The following is a 26,932-nucleotide window of genomic DNA, read 5'->3' on the forward strand; positions in this document are numbered from 1 at the left end:
CACCAATTTGATAATTTATACTAGTACAATAAAAGTGCATTAATCCAAGAAAGGGTGAATTATTGACGGTAACGGTAGCATGATAGCATAACAAATAAATCAATGCTGTGACGTTTGGCTTGTGCTAATGTACAATAGTTAGAAAGAAACAGTTTATTTTAGCCTACTTTATTGAAAATATGGAAGAAGAAAGTTTTTTGACTGAGTGAGAAGATGCAGAGGACGACTAAAGACGACAGAGGGCGCTACTAGCACACAGGTCCGAAAAGGTGCCGTTTAATGTTAAGGACCTTTTATTACTGAAAATACTGTAGCTCGAAACTAAAAGTGTGCCACGAGAATTATCTGTATAATTGCTTAAGACCATTCAGCGTAACGTGTTTTATTGTACACTAGTGGCGAGTTCGTCATATTATTTAATGCGTAAATGTTTTATTCGAGAAAATGAATGCCCAAAAGAACGTGTATTTGTGTGTTGCGGTGCGACAGCGGAAGCCGGTCGTCGCTCGGTTGATTAGCCGAGCGATTCCGTAATTGGCCGAGAATTGCCGAATCATCTGTCCTACCCGGACGGCTGGAGAAGCAGCTGCGCCATGTTGGCCGACTCTCTCACGTATGTGAGGGCAAAAAATGAGAGAAAACACACTTGACGAGCAGCACAACTAATCTTCCCGCGCGGGAGGTTGAAGACCGTGTGGTTTATCTTTTTTCCCCTTTCTTTTCCCCCCCCCTGTCGTGGAAAAGAAGCGAAACCGGTAGGGGGGCCGGGAATCCGCATAGGCTCCGGACTGGCTAGGGAGGCTAAGCTCCCCACCGTCCCCATGAAGAGCACCGCTGATCCGGGCAGCGACTTTCCATGAAAAAAAGGAAAGATTCGTGTCGCTATTTGGGCTTCGTTATCCCGGTTCTCTCGGGGGGCTTGGGGCCTGCCTTGACTCCATGTGTGCGTGCTAAAGCGACGGTCGTTTCTCTATTTGTTGCGCTATTTTGTTTTTAATGTTTTAGTTCTTTTTTTATTTTATTTTTATTTTTTTACAATGAGTTTACCACCGAAAGTAGTCCCCAAACCCGCCGCCGCCGTCGCAGCAAGTGGACCTGGAAGCGGACCCTCTCCGTCGATCCAACTGCGGGCTACCCTGACCTCCGTGTCACTGCCGCCGGGAGCCCCAGCAGTCCCCCTGCCCGGAGCTGTACCGCCAACTCAGTATCCTTTTGACCCGCACGGTAACATTCATATGGTGGTTCATTAACGCCCCCTTTGTTTATGGACCAGGTGTTCGACTTTTCTTCATGATAGTGGAGGCTGAATGTGATGGTGGTTGTGGGAGGGGAGGGAGACAATTAGCTAGGATGCTAAATGTGCTAACCTAGCTAGCCGGTTTTCGAACGCTACCTGCCGGGATTATGTTTGTTTTGGGGGGGACTTTTGCCCCCCGCGCAACGCCAAAGTCAAACTAAAACTCCACCAGTAGTGCGTATTTTGATTGTGTTAAAGTGTCCAAGCGGGCTGACATTGTTGGTTAGAGACGGGCTTTCATGGCTCTTGACACCGGTTACCGGCCGGCTTTGTTCGCTTATATGCGGTGGCTAACCGCATCGCTCCAGAAGTGTGCTAATGTTAGCCCCAGAATAAGGCCCGGTTTTGGGGAGTGGGTGATTGTAACACCTCCCCTGCCGTTGTTGAACGAGATGAAAGGAGTTGCACCCTGACAGGCCTGTCAGTGGTCAGCTCGATAAGCCCTAAAGTCAAGCGTCCTATAAAGCTTTGGGTTAAAATATTATGGCTCAAATTGAGACCGAGGTGGTACAATTCTGGCAATCACATTTCGGTGAAGTATGTCGTAAATGTGCTTTATTTATCGTCAATAAACTCGTGGACGACTTGAACAATACTTGATCATTTTACGACTACATCCCTTTCCAGCCAAAAGTGTAAGGTGCAATGTTTGTTTACTGCAAATTCAGACGATCTTGGCTAGAAAATAAACAATATTTATCATTTACCTGGAAATCGTCTGACTTTTTTGGCAGAAGAAAAAAATATATACAAGTAACTTTGGTGGTACAATTTCTGTTTTAAAATAACCAAACTAGTGCAATGCTGATCACAGATAACATTTTCTGTCGTTTTCACATTTTGAATAGTCATTTGCATATATCAGGGGTCAAGAGTAATTAAATATTACAAAAATTTCAGAATCCTAATTTTTAAGTTGTCAGAAAAAGAGAGACGAACAATCGATGAATACGTTTTTTAAAATTACTTAAAAATGTCCAAAAAGGAAGATGAAAAGCAGAATATTACCATAAATCTATTAGTCTGTCCTCATATGTAAGCCAGTTTTCAAAATTGTGACCAACCTAAAGTGTTGAAAATGTTTGTCTCTCTTTGATGACGCAATGTGAATGAATGAACAAATATGCCTTTTTGGGGGTCTCCTGGAAAATGCTAGCTTTGGAGGTGCGTGGATTTGGATTCCGCCCGGCACATGCGGTATATGAGCTTTTAAATGACCAAAGCTAAGTTAGGGATGAGTACTTGGTTTAATTTAGTTTTTACGTTCGTAGATATGCACATTTTGAAAATGATACAACATAATTCATTGCCTATAAATTGTGGTTTAAGAACACTTTCTTAAGTACCAACCAATATATCAAAAGACACCGTAACATGTTGCTGGGTCATTTAGTCATTGTTTTACTAAATGGCTCCGGCGCCTGTCAAGTATTAACGTCCGGCGCATGGTGCGATGCCAAATGTCATTATCACATGCCACCACTGGCCTGAATACCTTCACCTGTGTTGTTGGGAGGTATTCACACCGAGGACATGCTAGCCTACTTTAGAGTGGAGTGAGTCGCTGCACTTATGTCATCTCCTATTACAGTTCCAGCAAGGTGTCAGTGTGAGACGGTGGCCACTGCCATCTCTGCCCAGTCAGTGGCCCAAAGATGGTTGTCTGCTGATCTACGCTGCAGGTCCAAATGTCCAATTCAGAATTAATGACATTAAATAAATTTTTTGAGGGGACTTTCTATTTACATTTACATTTCAAGTGACTCAAATCTGACTACATGAAACCATGTGACATTTTGAGGTTTACGAATGGCGCACAGTGCTTCACCGTAGGTTAGTGATAGACTACAGCACAATACAGTTTACAAATTTGGGCAACAGATTCACCACAGTAGGAACGCACCTGTCGAAAACCGAGGACCCCGTGTACATCACCGCTTGCTGTATCTCAATGCCCCTTGCGTGTACGAGCATATCCGATCTGTACGTTTACATCTCAATCGCATGAGCAAATATCCGACACGTATCAGATAGCACGTTGAGTCATTGCTTACTTCTTACTATTCCTTTCTGTTTAAAATAGAGCAGGAAAAGGTCGACTGATTGGCGACATTTATGCCACGCCTAAACGAGTAAACCACGATTCCCAGTCATATAATCAATCACACAGCTCTACATATAGTTTATTGCCCTTTGGAAGTTAATCAACGGAGTGCGGGGGTTGTGGGGGGCTGACATCGGCTTAGCTAAAAACATGTTTATCTTTGTCTGTTTCTCTGTACGTCCTGGTACCAAATGGCCAGTGGTTGGGTACCACTGGTTTACACGACAAGCCTTGCCTGAAATCGCAGACGCCGAGAACATGCACATGCATGTTGAGGTCAACTCAACATGCATGTTTACACAAAAAAGGGGGGGAGGTGTAGTCTTTCATCCCCACAGTCAAAAAGAACAGTGTTTAAAAAACAACAATAAAACTTTTTTTTTTTTTTGGGCCAAATCAGAAGCGTCAGCAGAGTAAGGGTGGACCACAGTTATTGTAGTTGCACTTGGTGTACTTTTGTTCACTACACAACTAATATATAAGGTTTGTAATACTTATACTGAACAATGAAAGACATTGAAAAACTATGTTTGTTACGATTGCCTGACAGTGCTCACAGAGCTGTATATAGAGTTGAGTTTGGCCAAGCAGGGTAACAAGATGGCGTCCATTTGTCATGTGACCAGCAGTTGACCAATCGCAGCGTGACCAGTCATAGCGGGATTGGTCAACTGCTGGTCACATGACATGGATGCCATCTTGTTACCCTACTGAAAACGGTTGAGTTGGCCAAATTCAGTGCACAGGATCATCATCGCCAACTAGTGGCTTGGCATGCATATTACATTTCTGCAATTGTGTGTCGGCAGGGATCATTTTGCACCTTTTATCAAAAGCACACAGGCGAAAACATCTTGCTGTCACTTGGTTGTTGTTGTAGTGTTGACTACTTATTTGTAAGCCAGCATTGGCCTTAAGTGCACTGTGATGGTTACATTTAGCAGAATACAGAGATTGGTTGTCTCTGCTAACTGTGCAATGTCCTTGTTTGACTCTCCCGACTGTTGAATTTGTTTCACCTAATTTCCACTGTATGGCTGTAAATGTTAATCATTGAGGTATAGAACTCTAAAGCTTTATAGTGTGTTTTATGAAAGTGGAATGAATTCAAATATATGGCTTGTTGAGATTTCCGCTGCAGTAATTTACACCTTGAAACCGTTTGTGTTGCGTCATCCGACCGGTCCTATGACTGCTGATTTTCTGATACACCTGTGTCATTGATCTGATATGCCTTTTACAAAAACATTCCTCTTCAAACCAACAGCGTTACATTATCTAGTATCGACATTGCAGTTACCTAACTGTTCTTATCATTTCTTCATCATGACCTTATAAATACACTGAAGCATTAAAAAAAAATTCCAGTCGGTAAGAAAATGTTCTAAACCGTAATAAAGTAATCAAACCAGCCAAATTGGATAGCTAGCAGCACACTAACAATGCACTCTTAAGCATTAAAATAAACCTGCTAAACATACATTAACCTTTAGAAATTGCATCTTAATGTGCAAAATGAGGATGGACATGGTCACAGTTCACATAGAAAAACATTCTGTCAGCCACGCATGTTTGATAGTAAAACGGCCACAAGAGGATGCCTTGTTATCGATGGCTTGTATCAGCCGCTGTAGTGAGCGATACTCGATACATAGGTAAGGCCAGTATCGGCCCGATACCCAGACTCGGCATCAGCACTCGCCCGTCCCTAATAACTACGCTATAAATTGGTGTATCGCACAACTCTCGTCTCGTGTTAGCGTAAATGCATACTGGACAGTTTTGATTTAATGGTAAAATAAAACATCAATGGCAACGCCCATTTTTGCACTAGGTTGACATCCTTTTTCTCATCTCTCACGGCATATAGATTTTGCATCATGCATACTCTCGCGGGATGACATACAGATGGTGTATATCTACTGTAGTTGGTGTTCCTGTTCCTGGTTGCCAGAGGAACGCCCGGCGCATGCGCCTGCTGCCGCGCAAGCTCTGACAATGGCGGCGCTGCTTAGCATTCAGCGCGAGAGGCCAAGGTGGCGCTTCCCACCATCTGCCAACAAAGGCCCAGGTCAGCCAGCCTTGCTCGGGACCCCCTCCTGCTCTCCCAGCCCCCTCTTCTTATTTCATTCCAACTCACCTCACTCCGCTCCAGGCCCAGCTGAGAAACTGACAGCTTTTTCCCAGGCTACTAAGATGATAGATGGCTTTAAACAGCGAGTCCAGGTGACAAATTCATATTCATATGTACTGTATATCATATATTTTGACCATCAATACATTAAGTAAAACGTCCCATATGACCGTGTTTACACTGACGGAAAACCATCCATATGTACAGACTTTAAAATTGCATTTAAACTATCACCATTGGGCAGTGACAAAATAGCATAATCTAAATACTAAACGTTATCTAGTGGTTATTTAGTTGGCCATGGCTGACTCTGCTTTTGTCACTGGAGCTGTGCAGTAGCAGTAGTTAACTCTGCTCTAGTGGATCACACCACCCGCCAGACATGCCGTCACATTCAGGTATGAGGCCGCCCAGCTCCAGCTATGTTGTATGGACAAGCTGCGCATTGACACAACACTGCACTTAAGGGCAGGTGTGTGTGCGTGCGTGTGGCCTGCCTGTGAAAACGTCCTCACGTTCGTGTGCTCATGGTGGGAAGTTATAAATAAACTGCTGAGCTGTTATGAGCCAGCATTCAGGACGGCGTATTCCAGAGAGGGCGCACCCGCGGTTAAAGACAACTTCCTGCCTGATGTCAGAAGGCATGCTCGCTAGTCTCTATTGTTTGCGTCTGTCATGTATTCCGGATGTCTTTTTTTTCTTTTAAATGATGATGATTATACTTGTGCTGGTTAGGCGTCATGTTGGTGAGGTTTGATACTCCAAGTGCTTTTTGAGATGAACCATGAACTTGTTGATGATGGTTTCCTGGCTGCCGTTTTGAGCCATCTTCTTTTTCCATGGTGCCACCTGACGAACCCTTCATTTCCCGGACAGGCTTGATCGGAAGCAGATGACATAGTCATCCATTCTGACAGATTTGTCATCGTTTTTTTGTTTTGTTTGTTTTTTGTTTGCTGTTGCGTCGGATGTGCTCCAAATGAGAACAATATGTATGTGGTGTGCTCTCAAACTGTGCTTGCAGGCTTGCACAATAAAGTTGGCACTGTATTTAGAACTTTTGGTGCATTTGGAGATGCTCCTTTGATACAGACTTGACAAAGTGAAGGGAAATGAATGATACGCAGGTCTAGTGGAGAGCATTTATTTGTTCTGTCACTATACATCTCTGGGGAAAAATAGTATCAAAAATCTTGTGAATATCACAAAACTTTCACTTTTTATTATATCCCAAATCGAGGGGGGATTATACAATAGGCTAAATAACTGAAAAACATTGTTTTCAATATTTACCAGATGCCTAAGCAGTACCTAGGGGTTGTATAAATAAAATAAAAAAGTAGCATACTTTCATACCAACATGTTACTCAATGGTGTATCACAAATTTAGATAACTTTCGCTACTCACCTTGAATTATAGAGCATTACGAACACCGCCGTATTTGATGAACGTATCAGGACTACGTTTGGGTCACCGAGGGGGGGGGGGTCGGGGGGACAACTGTTGGCGATGCCTTTTGTGCTACTCAAACTTTGACATTTTTTAAAGGCCTCGCCAGTTATTGGCCTGACTGACGTGGCATTTTGTACAGGCCCCTATTCTGGACATAAGGTGAATTCTAATGACTTCTGGTGATCTTTGACAGATTTGTCTTTCTCGTTTATAGATTCCTATGCGGTCGACCTCTGGATTGAACGCCCCAAACCCCTAATACAGAAAAATATTGAAGGGAAAAAAATTGCAAATACTATACAAATCTGTGGGCTGTGGGCACCGAACCGCGAATATGTGGGGCTCAAGTTTATTTTTCTGTCAGCCCGTTAAGTAGCAAACAAGTTGGGCTTGAATTTTTTTTGTGCCATCTGTTGGTTGTAGCTATGCAGTGAAAGCCAAAGTTCCTCCATAAATGTACACAAGACATAATAATATCTAATAATAATAATACCCATTCTTGAAATAGAAACAGTATAGGGTTAAAATATCCCCCCCCCCCCTTTTTTTTTTTTTTTAGAAGAGCACAATTAACAGTTCCCAGATTTTGGTTTGCGAGGCTTGAATCCACAAAGCTAGCACCTATTGTTCGTACTGCAGTGAAAGAGGGTGGTCTCAGCTGCAGCTTGCAGTGAAAGCTTTGTTAGTGCCACTTTTATGTGTGTGTGTGTGTGTGTGTTTGGGAAAGAATAAGTGAGAGGGGAGTAGGCCGACAGGGAGAGTGTTTGCACCACCTGGGACGTGTCTGCTCACTTCCTGTGCCATCCTCTCTCGAATCTTCGTCTGAGAGTTCCAGGCAGCCTGCGTCATTGAGAAGAGATGATGCCGGATTCCTCACAGTTATGTGGAGAGACTACAAAGGCTTTGTTTGTACTGCACCTTAATTCAAAATAATAAAAAAATTGCTAATATGCGACATGTTTGTGAAAAATTGAAATCAAGCACCGCATGTAGATGAAGTGTTTCACCTCGTGACCTGTGCCGGGAGATTGATGCAGAATCCTCCACAGCAATAGCCTAACTTTGAACATCTATCTCTACCTGTCTGAGCAGGAGAGGTGAAGTAGCAGTAAAACAGACCAAAATCCAGATGGTGTGTAAAGCAGGGCAAGAAATTGGTAGTAGTGGTTGTAGTAGTAGTAGTAGTAGCAACAATAGTCCAGATGCCTGAGCACACAAAAGACTCAAGTCACTTCAGCACAGATTTTCTTTTCTTTTTTGCCCGAAAGACTCTTTATTTTCATTCGCCTCCTCGCGTAGTCAGTATGATTAGCAGACTTGGCAGGGGGCCAAGAGCGGCCTGAAGAACGCTGGCTCGGGAGAATAGGGGAGGCGTGACTCTGGGCAAGGAGGGAGACAGCCAGACGCTCGGTTTCCCCTAAACCATGTGACCAGTGGTTTGCGAGTGTGACACAGTCAAGCAGCCAAACCCTGTCATGTGCGGATGTTAGGCGCTCCCTCTTTTGGTCATCTGTGACGCCTCGCTAAGTGGCTCTCCGCTTCACCATTCAGCAGCCCATTCAAAACGCTGCTCCTTGGCTTACGTTCAAGAAGATCCTGCGAAGGTTTTAACAAGCCAAGACAGGACATTTTGTGTTTTACCATTTACCGGTAGTTATATTCTACCGTTGCCTTTGTCCAGGATAAGCCGTCGTCTTGCTCTTTCTTTCCCAAAGCAAAAAATCGACTTCACGTCCCTATAACACTCTAAAATGGGAAATGGTACATAGTGTACTCTTTTAGAGGGGCTTGTTTAATGGGGAGGGGCACTTGGAAATCCTTGAAATGAAAGCCAGCAAGCTGTTAAACTTTGAGGAAATCCCTTTTGGAAATAAATGTGCTTTATAACATGGTTGACACAATAATTCCATTGTTTTCCACCTCTTAGTGTACCAAATGTCCTAGTGTAACCGTATCAGTGAATTTTTTTTATTACTCTCGCTCTTGAAATAAACGACCCGAAAAAGTCAGCGGATCCATTTATCACAGTGCCGGTTTTCCTTAAAATGATCCTTTGCAGAATTCCTCGGGTTCCACAATCACTGGATGACAGAATCTTCTCCACACAGCCTGGAGTTGCTGCCGTCTACAGCGTGAGTACACACGCACACGCATGCACACGCACTAACACACGCCGGCCTGGGCACATACACACACAAGGTGCACAGTACTCACAATTTTCCCCACTGAAATTAATTGAAATTCTGTTGATCTGTTCCAGCCAGAAAAATTGCATCTTATTGTATAAAAACCTAGTGAAACATAATAATAGCGAATAAAAAGAAATAGACTGGTTTTCGAATGCATAATTACTAGGGCTGTGTTTAAAAATATCGAATCGATTTTCCTTTGCAAGCCTGATATTATTCATAAAATTATTATATTATTATTTGTATTTTCTTACATTTATGAAAGACCTCATATCCAGCCCTAATAATAACTTTCTCAAGTGACATCAGGAGTCGAGTTGGCCAGTTTGAGCGTTTTGGAGTGGGTTGTGGCCAACAGCAGGTCCCTCCGAGTATTTGTTAGAAACCACTGTAATATGTCGTCTACCAGTAATCATTCAAGTCGAATACAAATATGCGCCTGAGTATGTAACCCTTTATTGGCAGATGGGCATTGCTCACCAAATTCCAACAATTCAATCCCAAGTTATCCTGCTTCTTCAAACCAAATGTGCTTTTGGCTAAGGTGGAAGTGATCAGTTCGCAGGGCACGCTGTATAATCACTGTAAGATTCGTCAATGAAAGCGGGCCCCCGTGGTGTGAAGTGTTAGTTGTGCATGTGAGGAACGAATGTTCCCTTCATGTCACAGATCCTATACAGCCGCCCCTCCCCCATACCATCACTCCATATGTCCTCCGAATCAGTTCAGTTGCCCACCAGAGCAGGCTCCTCCCCTGGCAACGGCAGCGAGATTAGTTGCTTTATCCTGGGTCATGTGAGGGAAGCGGGCCACACAAAGGAGCTGGAGAGACGTGCACAAACTATGGCCACTGCACGCCGGGTCCTGGCGCCCGCTGCCGCGTCGCATTGCTCCCGATGAGCTGAATGTTGCCGTTGTCGAGAGGAAAAAGGCTCTTTTAAGAGAAGAGTTTTGTTGAGACACACGGGCTTCTTGTTGCCTTCCTGCAGTGTCTGCGCTCATTCTGCCGTGTGTCAGAGTGGTGAGAATGGTGCCAGCTGCAACGGGCAAGACCTTTTCTGCCACGCCGTCGTTCTGAAGTGAACGCAGTGGGCACTTTCACACAGCATGCCGCCATCAGATGATTAGGCTGGATTTACACTGCGCGCCTGTTATCCCACAGAGGGGCAAATGTTTGCGAACGTTTAGCGAACGTAACAACCTTGAACGTACTCTGACGACAAATCAATAGTTTACTTTAAAAAGAGACATAAAACAAAAAATAATTCAACATTGTACATTTTTGAACACCAAAATGTTGGATCAAACAATATCATTTCATCTGAATCCACTGTATAATAAAACATACAATGTGAAATGTCATAAACTGGCAAAGGGGAATTAGCATAGATCTTTGGGTGATTATAAACCTTCAAACAAGACTCGCTGACATTTATTCACTCCGCTCTTTTGGGAACAATGAATATTAAAACGGCAAAACATGGTGCAACAATAATACATTGAAGGTCATAACCTTTCTGTTCATTTTGCTTTGTCTTCCAGTGGACCGCAATGCTATCTGTATGTTGCAGCATAACGTGGTTTACGTTGAAGTTGCTTCACTCTAAATTCGGACACTGTAAATTGTAAAACCCCATAAAAGATTATTACTAAAAATTATGATTATGGTTGGGGTTCACTTTCTTTCAATAACGTCAAACTTGCATTATTGAGGTATAGGGCTGGTCGATTTATGAAGAAAATATTAATCACGATTATTTTTGGTAATAATTGAATTCATGATTTTATATTTTGGCACAAAACAAAATGTTTAAATGTAAAAAACATTAGGACAAAAGGGATTCTTTGAAACACTATAATTATGAAACAAGATTGATCCAATCAGTTATTTTAAAATGAAAATGTGTAAATGTATACATTTAAACAACTAAAAAATTATCAGTTTTTTTTTTTTACGATTATGCTCATTTTGTAAGTGTGAAGTGCGCTAATTGTAATTGAATTTCCATTAATTGCACAGCCTAATGAGGTATATCCGATATGCACTCACATTAATTTGTCATGTATCCAATATGTATCAGATTTGTATCCACATTTGGAAGAGGCCTCTGTCCAACCCATGTAGTGTAAATCCAGCCTTTGAATTAATGCATGACTTAAGCACCAGCGTCAGACAGCGAGTCGCTTTCACCACAACATGGCGGGACAAGTGTCAAACCGTGCAACCCTGCCAGCATTTGCGCGTTGCGTGTTAGCAGCACTGATTGAACGTTAACCATACGGTTTTCCCTTCCTCCAGCTCTCCAGGCACGGCGGCCCCCCTTACAGCCCTCACGACATCACAAAGGGACACCCGAGCTTGGCAGGCACCCCGCCCGGCCATGCCCACTCCCCGGCGCTCACTCAGGTATCCGTACCCACAGCTCCCACGTATCGCTATCCTAAGGTCTGGGAGACGGGCGGAGGGGTAAGTTTGTGTGACATACGCCGCCTTCATCCTCTCTGCGTACTCATGTTTGTGATTTCCAAATGTCTGCTTTAATGTGTTAAGTACATATTTATTTTCTTCTTAATCTTAACACAGGCGTAAAATTAGCATGAGTTAAAATTAAAATATGATGAGAACTAGTTATGGTAATCTATTCCTAAAATAATGAATTTCCAGTGGTTGCTGAGGTAAAAAAAAAATGTGTGGGTAAATTAGCCGTTGGCCTATGAATTAATGCAAAATTATCTGTGTATTTTCAAAACAGTCCTTTCATTATATAGCGTTTAGGAAACTTAACTGTACAGTATGCAAAATCCTCGTAACATTCGTGACACGTGTGCACACCGGCCAATTTTCTTCTCACCACTGTGCGTATGTTAGTGAATCCGGTGGTTTTCGGTTTCAATACTGCATCGTTACTGTCTTAGTTTAAATGCATGTTGGGTGTTTTGAGGCGGCTTGTTTGCATATCATATAAATGTGATGGACAAAAACGCAACGCCAGTTCAACTGCACTTGAGGCCAATTTAGATACAACCGTGCCATGTATTCCCTGGAAATATGTGAGAGCATCATAGGAATCTTCGGTGTTGGCAGTTTGGTCGCCCACTGTGCCCTGGGAGCAGCTCTGGTCTTAACGTGCTAAAAATAGCACACTCAGCCAGCACACTCTTAAATGGGCACAACCATACTGACGGTAGTTTGGAGAAAAGGAGATAAACTAACCTCCACATGGCTCTGATGAGCAAGAATGCACACTGCAAGACTTGGACCTTCAAGGTGCCACTTTGTACAAGACGTCAACCCCAGTTTAATAACATTTACTGCAGCAGCATGCGAATACTACCAGCTGACTTGATAGCAAGATGTGCTGTCCATAATACTGTGGCCGATGAAGTGTGCGCTCCTCAATTGACTTACACCTGACCTCTACATCTTGTTATCTCCACTCTTGACAGTCTCCGTACAACCCTGGGCAGAATGCTGTCTCCGCCCCTCTAGTGTATTCTCCTCAGACGCAGCCAATGAATGCACAGCCACAGAGTCGCCCGGTGAGTGTCACCCCAGGCCCCATGTCTCCTCCACCACCGGTAACTGTGACAGTTAGTGTTTCTCCAGCCCAGTGGTCGGGATTTTAAAACACGCAGATGGGCCAGGTCATATCATAATTAGGTCAAAAAGTAAAAATTTACACGTTAAATATTATAGATTTAAAAAATTGCCCTTTTTTTTTTGTGATTGGTTTAAGCGGTTCAGTAGATTGATTGAAGGAATGGTGGTTCAGAGGTTGCTGGTTTGAAACCGGTCTCGAGCCTTCATTATATTCTCCCGTTGCTTGGGGTTTTCACCACGTGTTTTGGCTTCATCCCTTACCTAAAAATCATGCATGATCAGTGTCATTGATCCATATTGATCCACCGGTCTATTGGTGTGAATGTGAGTGTGAAGGGTTTTGGGCATCGATGTCCTGTGATTGGCTAACGACCAGTCTAGGGCCCAAACTTAGCTGGGATAGGCTGCAGCTCACCCACGACCCCTAATGAGTGTGTCTATTATATCAGTTAACCAGTTATTTGATTGGGTACACGAATAAGCAAATTAAGAAATCATTTTAAGTCTTTTTTTTTTAAACACCCACACTTTTAAATTAATAGAAAAAATATTACAGCCCGCCCCTCCCTAAACTCTTTCACACAAATTGACAGAGCAGAGCCCTAACAATCGATCAGGCTTTTAATCAGACTGCGCCTTTCACACAGAGTGCTGCGGAAGAACCCTGTCAAGCACTTTTTGGTGGAAATCGAGAGGTCTGCAGTCTCAGTTCACAACGCTGTAAGGTTACAAAAAGCACACCATGAATTAGTTTTGTGTATCAGCAGTGTAGAATACTTCGATGCTGGTAAAAGGGAGGCACACTCTTGTTAACTTCCGTACTTATTGTTGTTCATTTGCTTATTTTATTTATAACCTAGAAGTATCTTTCATTCTGAAACTGTAATTATGACTTTGAATATGACCACACACAGCATTCGCGCAGGTTAGTGACTACAGCTCATTCCAAAGTGTGCATTTTGGTTCTGGGTTATTGTCGCCGCAAGAATGGATCATAATTCATCATAGATCAATGGTCATAAATTGAGGACCCCCTGTGGTGTAATGTTCAAGCCCTGCTTTGTCAATTTGATTAAGGCAATGTTGCTGCATCGCGCACTCCTGCAGCTTGGTCGCTCTTTACTGTCTGCCACACTGCTCATCTCTGTGTCTCTTGTGCTCTTCCCTCTGCCTGCTTTGCCACCACTGCTTCAAACGTCCTCCCTCCAATCAGTTTGCGACGGGCCCACGACCGACCCACCATCAGGTACATACTACGACCATCATGTTCCTCCTTGATATGTTGATTCGAAAGCTTGGCTACTTACTGTTCAACTGATGATAAAGTGGGACCTTCAATTCACATACAACTGATTTACTATATTACTATATATTTTTATGACATACAATATTATGACGTGTGCTGTTTTCCCCAATTTAAATTCACATAACATTAGTTGTCTTTTTTTGTGGAGCGAATTAATGGCATTTCCATTCGTCTCAGTAAGAAAAGATGATTTGAGAGGCACTTGTTTTGAGTTGCAAGGTTAATTATGGAAATAATTAAACTCATATCTCAAGGCACCACTGTATACTGCATCCAAGAGAAGACCAGTCCACACTTTAACATGTTATTTACGGGGCACACAAAGCATGTACTAATTTCAACTGCAGTATGGTGATCCTGACATTTGACTCCTGTGATCCAATGTCATTGGATTCTAAGGCTGTACTTGTGGTCATGTCTAGCCGTGTAGCCACAATGCGGATGCCAACATGTCCGATTAGCGACGGCCTGTTTTGTAACTTGCCGAGTCATCATACATTTAGCATTAGCACCCACCAACTCCTCCAGATGCAAAACTTTGACTAACTTCTTAAACATCTGGTGTGCTTTTTTTTTTTTTTTTTTTTTTTTTTTTTTCACAAGTCGTATGAGGTCAATGAGTGTGTGGTGTTTGGTGTCATTAGTGTGAACACACGCACAGTGCATGCGCTGGCTGTCACTAACTGGCGCTATGCTCTGTTGTGCCGCCACGGAAGTGGAGTCGGAAAGCAGATGAAGCCGAACACTAAGGCTTTTTATTCCAATGGAGAAACGTCCATTGTGCCCCGAGTAAGACACTCCATGTGCAGCCATGAGCAAATTCATTCACTTGGTCAAGAGTGTTATGTATTTGGTGTAGATGCCGTATTCTTTTGAGCTCAATTGCATACTTTAGTGGACGAGTACGTTTGTGTGCCCACTATCCCCAAAAATATAAAAGCATGTGGAAATGATCACTCAGCATTCTGAGTATTTGACCCAAGATTATATCGGTTGGATCTACGCCGCTTGATTTAAGTGACACAATTGTCTTGAATGTATACACGCACAAATAATTATTGGCACACCTGGTTAAGTTGTGTTAAAAGCCTTAAAATGAATTCAGAAGCATCCTCATCCTTAAATTGGTAGAAATGGTTCACCAGACACAGAGTCAAGCTCCTCCCATAGTTTTTGGTCCCCAGACCTCAACCCCAAAGATCCCACTTCCAGTATTTTCCCATCTTGTGAAACATAACAGAAGATTAGGTGCTGTTTTGTTTCAGAAGGGGGTTGTATAAAGCATTAGCATGGTGCTAATAAATGTGGCATACATAATTTTCTTATTTTGAGATTTAAAAAAAATTATATATATATATATATATATATGATGAATAAATGCACTTAAATTAAAGGTTGGATTTTGTTTTATTTGTTTTCCTTTTGGGTCATATTTAAAATGAATTTATTTGAAGCTAAAGAACACATCTTAATCGGCTGCCAATAAAGGGTAGTATATGCTGTACTTGCACACAAACACAGTCACAAACCTGAAGCAAGACGTACAAAAAGACACACACATGCTAGTACACAAAGGAGCTCCTCACACTCACTCACATACAAACACACACTTCAGAGAGGTATTCCCTGGCCACCTCTGGTTTTGCTAAATTAAAATTTTGGGACCCTGTTGAGCCTCTGTGACTGTTCACCGCTACGCAGAGTCTCACAGTGAGGGTGATCGGACTGCAGATTGTCTTTTCTAATTTTGGTGCTACCGTGAGTCACATCCCCATCCTGTAACTACACTTAGCAGACATTGTGGCCAATAATAATAATAGGCTCATCTCCCTTGTGGCTCCTGGAGGAGAAAACAACACCCAACCGAGCCTTGATTTACATCATCAGATTCAAACATTGTTTTGTCTGTATGTTGACTGGAGTGATTATTAGAAGAGGGACACTTCACTCGCACCTATTATTAGATTCATTTGACCACTTTTTGGGCAAGTGTTATTTGAAGTGTTTGTTCAGAACCGCTTTGCGAGTGGCCGTGTGTGCATGGCAGGCAAGCAGTGATGAGAAAGTGACGCAGCAAATGTTGCTCCTTAAGAAAGCGGCAGAGAATAATTGGGTTCAAGCCGTTGAACTAAAATTCTTATTTTTTAATGTAAGTATTTAAGTGCTGGATTAACTGCAGGTCCAAGTGACCAATTTTGAATTGAGTGTATGTGTGAATTTGTGTGTGGCTTTAGGTTTGTTGCTCAGTCGTTGTGTTTTGTGTAAAGTGGGTAGCTGTGTTTGTGTCTTTGTGTGTGTGGCTGAAGGTTTTCGTCTGTCTTTTTGAATGTGTGTTTATCTTTGCGTGTGTGCGAGAGGGGTTAAAGATTTGGGGCCGTTTGTGTGTGCTTGTCTTTTTGTGTTGTGTTGCTGCTGGTTTGTGGCTCTGTCTTTGACCACGTGTGTGTATTCACGTGTCATTGTTTCGTGTGTGTCTGCAGGTGTGTGGGCCTGTTTGTTTGTCCTTGTGTGTGGTTGTATGGTAGTGTGTACGCGCGGACAAGCCAATAAATTTTGACTGTACCCGGTAAGCGTTTTCCACTCGCCCTCCCACTCAACGCTCATTGTGAGACTCGTACTTTCGTCCCAGTGGTAGTCCGTGTCGGTTCGATAGAAATGATTGGGTGCTCTGTGTGTGTGTGTGTGTGTGTGTGTCTGCATGAGCGTCTGCGGTCTCACCAGTGCAATTGGCTTTTCTCTCTTTCCTGCTCTCAAGGGAGGATTCAGGCCCATCCAGGTAACACGTTTGCACCGGCAGACCTGCATGGCATGATGAGGAGGAGGGTCATCCCAACAGACTCTCCCGTCCCCTCCTCACGTGATGGACCCCTGGCGCCATCTTTTGTATTTGTACAGAGCAGGGATGGGGAACCTTTTGTCCTCATTTGAAGTATTCAGAGGGCCTCACTAAATTTAGGAACAAATCCTGATGCAGAGATGAAACTCGTGTTTATAATTAGACATGATAAACATTTGTGAGCTGTGTTTTGCCCGCTGGCTGTAGGTTCCCCAACCCTGCTGTAGAGAAAACGGTTTGACTTACGCCCATTCATCATTTGCCATTTTGTCTTTGTGCATGACTCATCTCCTAACCAGCTTGCACGCTTGCACAAACAGCATGTGGCATTAACAAGGCACATATGCACGTTTTACTAACATCGTGTTCCCTCGATAGTAAGACAAACTAGAAAACCTATATACCTTTTGCATGGATACACTTCCAGGAGATTTATTATAATCTTTTTACTGATCAACTTCCCAGATTTCCAGTGAGCAGTTTAAAAGAAAAGCCATTGAAGTTGAATTTATTATGTAGATGCTGAAGTGCTTTTATACTTCCACCTTTCTCAACAAATTTAAACCTTTCCAATGTCAAAACATTCAGCTCCATTAGGACAGTCTGGGATAAAAAAACAAAAAAAATTCAGTAATTCTACATTTTGCACCAGTAACAAATTTATTCATATTCTAGCTGCTCTCTGTATTAATTTGGCCAATTATATCTTTACAATAGCCTTTATATAAATAGTAGACTGGAACATCTTCTTAGTAGTAGATTAACACCTTAGCTGTTCAAAATGGATACTCCTGCAAGAGTGAGGATGTGACATCATGTGCGCATTGTGTACGTGAAGAAGGAAGTGTGCAGTTTCATTTTTCAGGCACGGGTGGCAGTTGCGATTTGAAATTAAATTTTCTATCAACTTGACAAATTCACAATTTCTCATCTGATTCATGTCATTCTCACTTTAAAATATTCACTGAAAACATTGCTACTTCATTAAGGTCACACTTTCCATGAGAAAATTCTCTAATTGAGAAGTTTTACAAATTCACCTAAAATTAGCCAATTCAAATCATTCCAACTTCAAAATGTCCAACATTCCTAAGATTCCAATTTTTTTAGTCCATATTTTCCATGAGGAAATTTGTCAAATTCTTTGTTTAGCCGGACGGATAAGACCATTGAGAACAGTTCCCCATTTACAATGCCGACCTAGTGTCAACTTGGGATTCAGTGACTTGGCCTAGGACACTTCAACAGCAGACAGTCAGAGACAGAGTCAGAGATTCAAGCTGGCAACTGGACAAAAATTTCCACTTTTTATACTTATTATGCTGATAAATACGCTATGCCATCTAATGTAGGCAGATCATATTGTAGTTTCGCAGTTTGATTATCATTTTAAACAATTTGGATCAATTTTCTTCCCAGGAAATGCTCATCCACATGAAAAGGTTGCTTTGTTGCAGTTCTGCGCTGCCAGCAGAGTTCTTTTTGCAACAATCAATCAAGCCGACTTATAAACTGTAAACTAATCAAATAGGCCACTTGAAGAGCCTTTACAATGGTGTGTAATGTTAAACGCTGAGTAGTGGTATTAATGAAGTCTAAGCGCTCCAGGTCACAAAGATTTTTATGAAACAGAGGCAGAGTTCTTTTTTGTTTTTGTTTTACAACAGCAAGTATTGAAATTAGTGCAAGTGTAAAATGGGCATCTTACCGCGGGCTGGATGGCTTTTAGACCACAACAAAAAACTGCAACACTGCTTCATTGGCGGCTTCACAAAGCACAGTGCTTTCTGTGATGTCACAAAAGGAACCTTCTGTACATGCTCCCTTTATAGTCAAATGTAAAGTACTGTCTTTAAACAACAATTGTTGTTTATTTAGTGTAATCATTACTGGTGTGGAGCTGTTTGTCTTTTTAGGTTGTTGATTTTATCTGTGCTATTGAGTGGATCTGGAAATCTTGCAGCTTTTGAACCTCTGCCAAGCTTAAAAGCATGTGGTTGGTTGGTTAGTGTGTTAGATATTTCGTTAACTAGCAGGTCTGTGCTTTAACTACATTTTGTGATTCCAGGAAATATGGAAAGAACTGGTTAGATTTTGTCGCGGATAAAGATGTGCACGTTGAAGTGTATTTTAGTTTTTCATCATTATTGTGCGCTTGCGTTCAGGTGAGGCGGGGCAGTTATCCAACTTGGTAGCCTTTTTGTAATGCACATTATAAGCACCTGCAGGACTGGAGTGGTACAGTATCATCTGTTACCTGGGGAAGTCTGAATTTAGCGCTCTACTGAGTGTCATTGTACTCTCAGAATCCTTTTATTTCTTATTTTTGAACTGCTTTGTTTGGCAAACGTGACGGGCAAAGAGTGTCTAATAAGCAGTAGAAATTGTTGAAATTTGCATAACAAACCAAGACCACCGCCTTTGCTGTAAATAATGTTTGCCGGGTAACAATCGCTATATATTTTTTTTCTCTCTCTCTTTCTCTCTGTTGTTTTTCTTCACAGTTTTTCCAGAGGACTCAAATGCAGACTGCAAGGCCCACGATCCCCACTAACACCCCCACCATACGGCCCGGCTCCCAGGCTCCCACGGCAGCCGTCTACCCTGCTAATCAAGCAATCATGATGACCATGGCACCCATGCCTTTCCCGTCGCCACAGGCTGCACAGTACTACATCCCACAGGTGAGATTATGACCTGTAAATTGTTTCTGTGGTGAGACTTACAAGGTTGTGACTCTGCGCCTTCAAAACAATGTCACAGTGCTAATTTTCTTTGTGAGGAATGGAAGTGGTGAAAAGTACAGCGAAAGCTTGAGCACGAGGCTCTTGACCAAATAATCAGTTTTGATGTCTGGGTGTGAAACCAACTAATCTAAATGTGCCCCAGGAGAGGAGCGCTCTTGTCTTTCCCTTATCAATAATGTCTTTTCCTCTTTGCAGTATCGCCACAGCACTGCCTACGTGGCGCCTCCTCAGCAGTATTCTGTCCAGCCCCCAGGGTCTGGCACCTTCTATCCAGGTCCAGGACCAGGGGAGTACCCGTCCCCGTATCGTACGTTTTCCCAATTCAACACAAAGGCAATACAATTCTCATTTTTAATTTTTTACGTAGTCATACTAAAGCAATCTTTTTTCCAAAGATCCCCTCAGGTACCATCCACCCGTGTCCCCTTCTGTTCCCGCCCCCGTTCCCACAGCCGGTCCGCCCTACTACCCAGGGCAGACTGTATACTCGGCCTCGCCGCCCATCATAGTGCCTACACCACAGCAACCTCCACCAGCCAAGCGCGAGAAGAAAACAGTGAGTACCTTAGTAGTTCATTCAACACTGACTGTTTCAGTATAAGGGATCTTCGGTTCATGGCAAATACAAATATGTACTGTAACTCTAACTTAACTACTGCATTAGTGATAGACTACTTTACAAATGTGGGTTACATGGACCCCTCAGCAGCTGTTGTTGGACTTGTGCGCTTTAGTGAGGTGTGTTGTTTTTGTGCCATTGTCCTCCCAGATTCGTATCCGCGACCCCAATCAGGGTGGAAGGGACATCACCGAAGAGATCATGGCCGGGGGCTCGGGGAGCAGGAACTCAACGCCCCCTGTTGGCCCTCCTTCCACCACTCCAACCCCCCCTCAGGTATGGCGCAGGGTACTACCACTTTAAGAGCAGCTTGATTGTAAAGGGTGACGTGGCGCCATTTTGTCCTGCCTGTGTGTCCCTAAATGTTAACAGTTTCTTTCTTCTTCCTCTCTTTCTCTCTTTTATTTTGTCTTGTTTTTTTACGTGTTTCTGCATCCTTTGTGCTGCAATTACTTTCATATTGAACTTCATCCTCTTACTTCTTTTATGTCTTATTCCAAAATGTGTGCTGTGTGTGTCCAATGCTGGCTTGCATCTCTGTAACTTTTGTTGATTTATGCTGCCCAGTTCTCCTGGCCCCACCCTCATGATTATCCTTACGTTTTCTACCTCAAATCACAGCAGCCGCTGAGCAGCAGGCAGACTCCGGAGCTGCAGTCACCCTCACAGCCTCCCCAGCATCAGCACGGCGCTTCCGGAGACTTTGCGCTGGAGCCCTCAACACGTCCGCAGAAGCCACAGCAAGCAGCGACAACTGGGGTTTCAGATGCCAAACCAGGACCAGGTGTGCCTCAACATATTCTGTCCTCCCTAAAATCCTTAGAAATTTGATCACAGTCCGTTATGGGACAACGCTTGACCTATTTGTTCAGATTTGGAAACAGTTGTGTTCCTTTTCGGAAATAAAAATACAACACTTACTGAAGAGTACTGAACTTTATGAGCACAACTATTGCCGTCTTTTTCTTGTCAAATGTTCTATCCTTTCACCGTTTCCGAATTGGTACTGGTAAATGGTGAAGTTAGATGTTGTCCTTCCCGCTGAAGCCACCGCACAGTCATTCACCATTAACGTTTGCTATCAATCAAAATTCTCTATTCACATGCACTCGCAAGGCATCAGAACGTAACACATTGACCTCCCTCCAACATGCCGACGCCGGGCAGGAAAAGTATCTATAGAAATAAATGGATGAATGGATATTTTTTTGGTAGCAACACTTGTTCTCTGTTCTTTTGTTTTTTCCAGATGAGACACCAAAATTGGAGCCATTAGTCTATAAGTCTTCCTCGCCGGAAGCTCCCCTGGAGAGACTGGAAGCCAGTGCTCCTGCATCAGAAACCTCTTCCACTGTTGAACCAGAGCTTGTCTTCCCTGCCTCCCAGCCCGCTATTGTGGCCCTCCCGCCCACAGCTGTCGACACTGGTGATCGGCCACCCTCGACTGCTTCATTCTCCTCTGGCGGTGACCATAAACATTCTTCGGCGGCACCTAATATTCCCACTGCTGACAAGCCTCTCTCTGATGCCCCCTCACGGACTCTGACAGTCTCGCCATTGCCGATTTCTAAGGCTGTGAATGGTCTCACAGACCCTGACACCGATATGGACGTGCCAGCCCCTGTGACTCCTTTGGCATCCCCATCTGGAGCACATCCTCTTACTACTTCTCCCGCTTTCCAAGAGACCTCCTCTTTAGAAACCTTACCCTCTGATGTCAGACCAGAGGTGCCCATTACTGCCGAGCTGGCCCCCATGGCATCTTTGACAGTGGTGCCCGTCGCCCCGACTTCCAGTCCCGTCACGGCTTTGCGTGTCATGCTCCCCCCGGGCCTTCCGCCTCTTGTGCAGGCCACAGCAGAGACCAATGAGCCCAAGCAGCTCCTGGACAGAAATGACCTTGTCACCAGGGTGGGGGCAGAGGCACCTGGAGGCGTTGCTGAAGCAGAGCCCCAGCATAATTCGTTCACTCGGAAGAGTCCCACTACAGGTACATGAGCACACTGAAAAACACACCTTCGATCGAAACCTTCATTGCGTACAGTATGTTTGAGATATAATTCTGGTTTTAATCATGTATTTTGATTTTTTTATGTTTTTTGGGGCTGCCGGGAAGGATTAATTTCCATTCATTTCCATCAGTTTCCACTCATTTAAATCGGGAGAGATGACTTAAGATTCAAAAGTTTTGAAATCCAAGCATAATCACGGAATTAATGAATAAGCCACAGTAAGACAATTAACCCTGCACTTAACTTAAAATGTATCTCACATTCAAATTGAATACAAATTGCACCTAATTTGAAGTTTAAAAACAAACAGTTCCAAAAGATTACATGCATTGGTATTAAAAAGTAAAAAGCAATGGAACTGTATTTGTGCAGTGATTCTTTAAGCCAGCGTCTGTCACTCTCCCTTCCCTCTTAGAACATCAGTACTGAAAACGTGTTGTCATTTTTTTTACGGCAAGGTATTGTGGTACGTTTCCAGTACAGTACTACTGTACCCTGAACTAAAGATTTGATAGGTTGTTTAATTCACTCTTAATGGGTGGGCAGGCTCTCAGGAGACCCATTTATGTGTATACATGGAATTAAAACGTAAATTTTCCATATGTCCCCGCTAAAGCATTTCATATAGTAAATGAAATGTTGGCCTTCAAATCAAACTCTAAAGACCTAAAATGTGCTGTGGGAATAAATGAAAAGTGCAAAAATCTTTACATTCATTTGCAGTAAATCAGACTTCTGCTGCTATACCAAAGACCTGGAGGAAACCAAATGAATTGATTCACGCCGGAGACACACATCTGAAGGAAAATGAGGTAAGAGAGCAAAGATGCTTGGACATTTTTCAAATTTTTGTGCGCTTTCATTTTCAAAACGAAAGCCTCTGAAAAATGTCAGCGTATCCAAGAAGCACGACGGTTGAAGAGAGAGAGAGAGAGAGAGAGGGGAGCGGAAAGGCACAATAAATCATGCGGAAAATGTTTCCACATGTGCCGCAGGAAAGCGCTTAGACATGGCTTTTGGGTCAAGCAAGGTGTTATCCATCATCCTCACTCCTCATTCAGCGCACTGTTTGTAAATTCAGCTGTGTGCTTTTCTCATTTCCTGCTCTTCATTGATGAACAACCACACCCATGCTTTTTCATAGCTTATTTCATGGCTTGTTCTGGTTTAATGCTGTGGACAAAGCCCCAAAAGCAGCATTATATTGGATGAATGAAGCAGACACAAGGACAGACATGCAGCAGCTCATATAGTTTTTTTTTTTAATTAAACACTTATTGCAAGCAGTCTGGCTTTTGTCGACCACGTGATTTCCATCTTGGTTCTTAACCTTGTGGCCCAAATGCTCCCATACTGCTGACCGAATGGAGCTTGGAGCGTATGCAATTTCAGGGTTATTAGTTGTACTAGCTACAATATGTTCTAGCCATTTTGCTCACTCTGATCAGATAGTCATCACTGGAAAAAAATGATCATGTGACATACAGTTAGAGGAGTCTTGCAGAAGAAATGTATCTTCTATCTCAGCTTGTGTGTTTTTATTAAATTACCATACGATAATATTAATTATTGTATTAGGTTTGGTAGCAATGTGAGCTCATTTGGCTATACGTGCACAAACATCTGGGAGTTGGAAGCGACTTGTATTAGTTCTACTATTTGTAAGGCTATGCAGCTTCTTCACTGTACAGTAAATGTGTTCGGAATTAATTAAATGACAGTTTCCACAGTGGCAAAAATAATACGGCACAAGAAAGTATGCACGTTATTGCCACACTTACTAAGGTGGTTAAAGATTACAATGTTGAAATGTTGTATGCCAGTCCGGTCGTAAACCGAGGAACCCCTATATATGAACTCTTGCTACAGGACAAACCTCGGCCCGTAGATCCTGTCGCCGTTGATCCGGCGCTGCAGCCGGCTCTACTGGACGGCTCCGGGGCCCCACCAACGCTCTTCCCCTCTGCTGACACTCCAGCTCCTGCCGGCAGCCCCGAGGCCGACATAAGGCTGACTGTCCCAGAGGAGAACGGCGATGCCGAGCCGGAGCCTTTAAGGAACGGGGCAGGCCATACCTCTGAGACGGAGAGCAACGACAGCTTAGTGTCGCCTGGGGACAAAGACAACTCAACTGTGGCTTCGCAGGACATAGAAGGTGGGAGAAACTCCACTCAGGTCTAGTGTTACAAGATTCCAGAAATTAACTATATGGGAATTTGTTAGAATAAACCAGAAATTTACTAAATTGAAGTTGACCTGATTTAAACAAGTAGATTTTATGCAAATACAGTTGACCTTTGTTCAGTCTTTTTTTTTTTTCTTCTTTCTTTCACTGGACTAGTTGGTCCTGACCTGTCCGATCCCAGCAAGAAGCGACAGTATGACAGGGGCTCCTTGTTGCGTTTCCAGTTCATGCCCGCCTGTATACAGAAACCAGAGGGTCTACCGCCAATCAGCGATGTGGTGCTCGACAAGGTGAATACATCATTTGATAGAGGCTGATGGTTGTGTTGATTATTCTAGGTACTGCACCTGATGATCCACACTGGTATTTATCTTCAGGCTTATAGAAAGTCCGTTGAGCCATGGATTCTGTATCCTTGGAACCCAGTTTAAGGTGCATGCACTAGTATGCTTTTTATCCTTGTACAAAAAAATCAATACACAGTAGGATATTAAATAAATGCTTTAAGAACTGATTTGAGCATTTATTTGACAGCCTACACGTGCGCTGAATTTTCTTAGGAGTGAGAACAAAGCGCATACTAGTACAGTATATGAACCTTAAGCTGAGCCAATCTGAACTCGAATGGCTTTCTATGCTAGCCACAAAATTCTTGCTACATTTCAGAGTTTACAGGATATCAGTGCTGTTGTTTACATCCTCATTAATCACTGACTTCTCTGCATGCAAATTTTATTGATTTGCAACAGTACAGCTATATGTGCATTTCTTGACTTTCTTTATGCCTGAAGGCATGTGTTGCTATGGTGGTAAAAGAAAATGCAGCATGGCAACATCAATTATTATATATTATAATTATTATATTTGTAATTATTATCATTAAGATAAGTCACCTTTATTGTGAATTTTTTTCACATGCTAGACATTCAGAGTAATCAAGATTGCTTTCCATGCATTCCCAGGTGTATATAAGACACAAAAACAAGACATAGTCATCAATAAAGTAAAAAGCACAGGCACAATAGGTAACAGCAAATAATAAGACATCTAACAACTAAGCATATAAAATTACTAATATATATGAAAACCCGGTATTTTCCTGCCTTCCTGCTCTCATATTAAAAAAACACGGGTTTTCCACTGCCACTACTGTTGTTCTTGACTTCTGTTCAATACCATTTATGATGCTAATCAACTTTAAATATGTTGGGGATTCTTTTGCTATGCAACATTCAGTAGAGTGCAAAAGCTTTGTGCTCTAGCAACCCATTTTCTGCAAAAACCAATACATTGCAGCTCAGCCTCTGGCAAGCCGACGTCAGTGACCACATTAAGGTGGTACATCAAACTTGTTAACTCCTTAAAAAGTGAATAGCAGTTCAACACAAAAATGCAATTAATGTTAGCCTATGGATTATTCAGACTGCTTAAACTGTTACTAGATAATAATATATTATGAAAAATTAATTTTTGATTTGGACTTTTTTTTTTGTTGTGCAACAAATGTAATCCAATTGTGGGATGCGGTGTGAAAGCGCACACATTTTCAGGAATATAAACTGCAAAGGTTGATTAATTCCGGGTCTTCTGCGTGAAAGAGGCTCCTGAAATCCTGTTTTGATTAAAATCACACTGCCATTATGTCACACTTGGCAGCGTTAAGATGCCATTCCCTGCCCCCCACATCTGTCAAAAGACCCGCTAAACTGGCTGATATCAACATTTGGGTGTTAGATCTTACAGGAAAAAAGAGAGGAGAGGTCAATCAGCTGAATGCTTTATTCTTTCTTTTTTTTACCCACTCTTTCTCTTGCTCCGTGTTCTTTTCTTTCCTTCCACATCTGGTTCTGACTTCTCTCACTGGACCGCCCGCTGAGCAGGGCTCACATAACATACAGCCTGTACTGTTTAAAAAATAAAAAATAAAAGAAGAAGAAAAGCACCAAGCAAAACAACTAATGTAGCATGCCTATCAGTTGCGACAGGTCATGTTTAGGCCAAACTTTGTCAAAGGGGCACAACTTTTTTCTCTCTCCAATATTAGCAGAAAAAAAGTCTGCTCCCCCTGCTGTTGAGGGTTCTTTAATGTCATTGCATCCATTTTCGATAGTACTTGCACTAGCACCTTGGTACATACCTTGGAGTAGTCACCAGTCAATCACAGGGCACATATAGAGGCACACTTATATTCACAGCTAATGTGTAATTTAGAATTTTCATTTACCCTGACATGCATGCATGCCATTGCAGATGAACCAAAACAAGTTGCCTTCTCGAGCGGCTGATCCCAGGGTGATTTCCAGGGGACCCGATTTCACACCTGCCTTTGCAGACTTTGGCAGACAGATGAGCGGTGCACGAGCCGCTATGGTGAGTCGCATAAATACTCTGACGAACTCTTCTCGAGCTCATTGGCTGCTTTGAATTCAAACCACAATAATATACTTAC

General features: G+C 42.7%; 1 protein-coding gene and 1 long non-coding RNA gene across 2 annotated transcripts in view; one reads left to right on the forward strand and one right to left on the reverse strand.

Moving 5' to 3' along the window:
• Positions 1-557: 557 nt before the first annotated feature.
• eif4g3a (eukaryotic translation initiation factor 4 gamma, 3a) overlaps positions 558-26,932 on the forward strand; it is a 35,314-nt gene continuing 8,939 nt past the window's right edge. Inside the window, exons 1-16 of the mRNA XM_086086314.1 lie at positions 558-1,204; positions 9,048-9,120; positions 11,477-11,644; positions 12,625-12,717; positions 13,992-14,024; positions 16,840-16,860; positions 19,425-19,604; positions 19,863-19,974; positions 20,063-20,223; positions 20,428-20,562; positions 20,908-21,070; positions 21,536-22,276; positions 23,022-23,110; positions 24,168-24,453; positions 24,640-24,773; positions 26,734-26,853. Coding sequence (XP_085942440.1) covers positions 1,038-1,204; positions 9,048-9,120; positions 11,477-11,644; positions 12,625-12,717; positions 13,992-14,024; positions 16,840-16,860; positions 19,425-19,604; positions 19,863-19,974; positions 20,063-20,223; positions 20,428-20,562; positions 20,908-21,070; positions 21,536-22,276; positions 23,022-23,110; positions 24,168-24,453; positions 24,640-24,773; positions 26,734-26,853 — 2,676 coding nt within the window. The 5' untranslated portion in view covers positions 558-1,037. The remainder of the gene's footprint in view (positions 1,205-9,047; positions 9,121-11,476; positions 11,645-12,624; positions 12,718-13,991; positions 14,025-16,839; positions 16,861-19,424; positions 19,605-19,862; positions 19,975-20,062; positions 20,224-20,427; positions 20,563-20,907; positions 21,071-21,535; positions 22,277-23,021; positions 23,111-24,167; positions 24,454-24,639; positions 24,774-26,733; positions 26,854-26,932) is intronic.
• On the reverse strand, positions 9,618-18,657 carry LOC147167542 (uncharacterized). The gene is made up of 3 exons (XR_015096239.1): positions 18,629-18,657; positions 16,803-16,883; positions 9,618-10,325 (listed from the first exon to the last, which is right to left on the reverse strand). It is a non-coding gene; the product is annotated as an uncharacterized LOC147167542 (long non-coding RNA).

The sequence above is a fragment of the Leptonotus elevatus genome, chromosome 10, assembly GCF_054856555.1.
Source record: "Leptonotus elevatus isolate MCC_2025b chromosome 10, RoL_Lele_1.0, whole genome shotgun sequence".
Taxonomy (NCBI): Eukaryota; Metazoa; Chordata; class Actinopteri; order Syngnathiformes; family Syngnathidae; genus Leptonotus; species Leptonotus elevatus.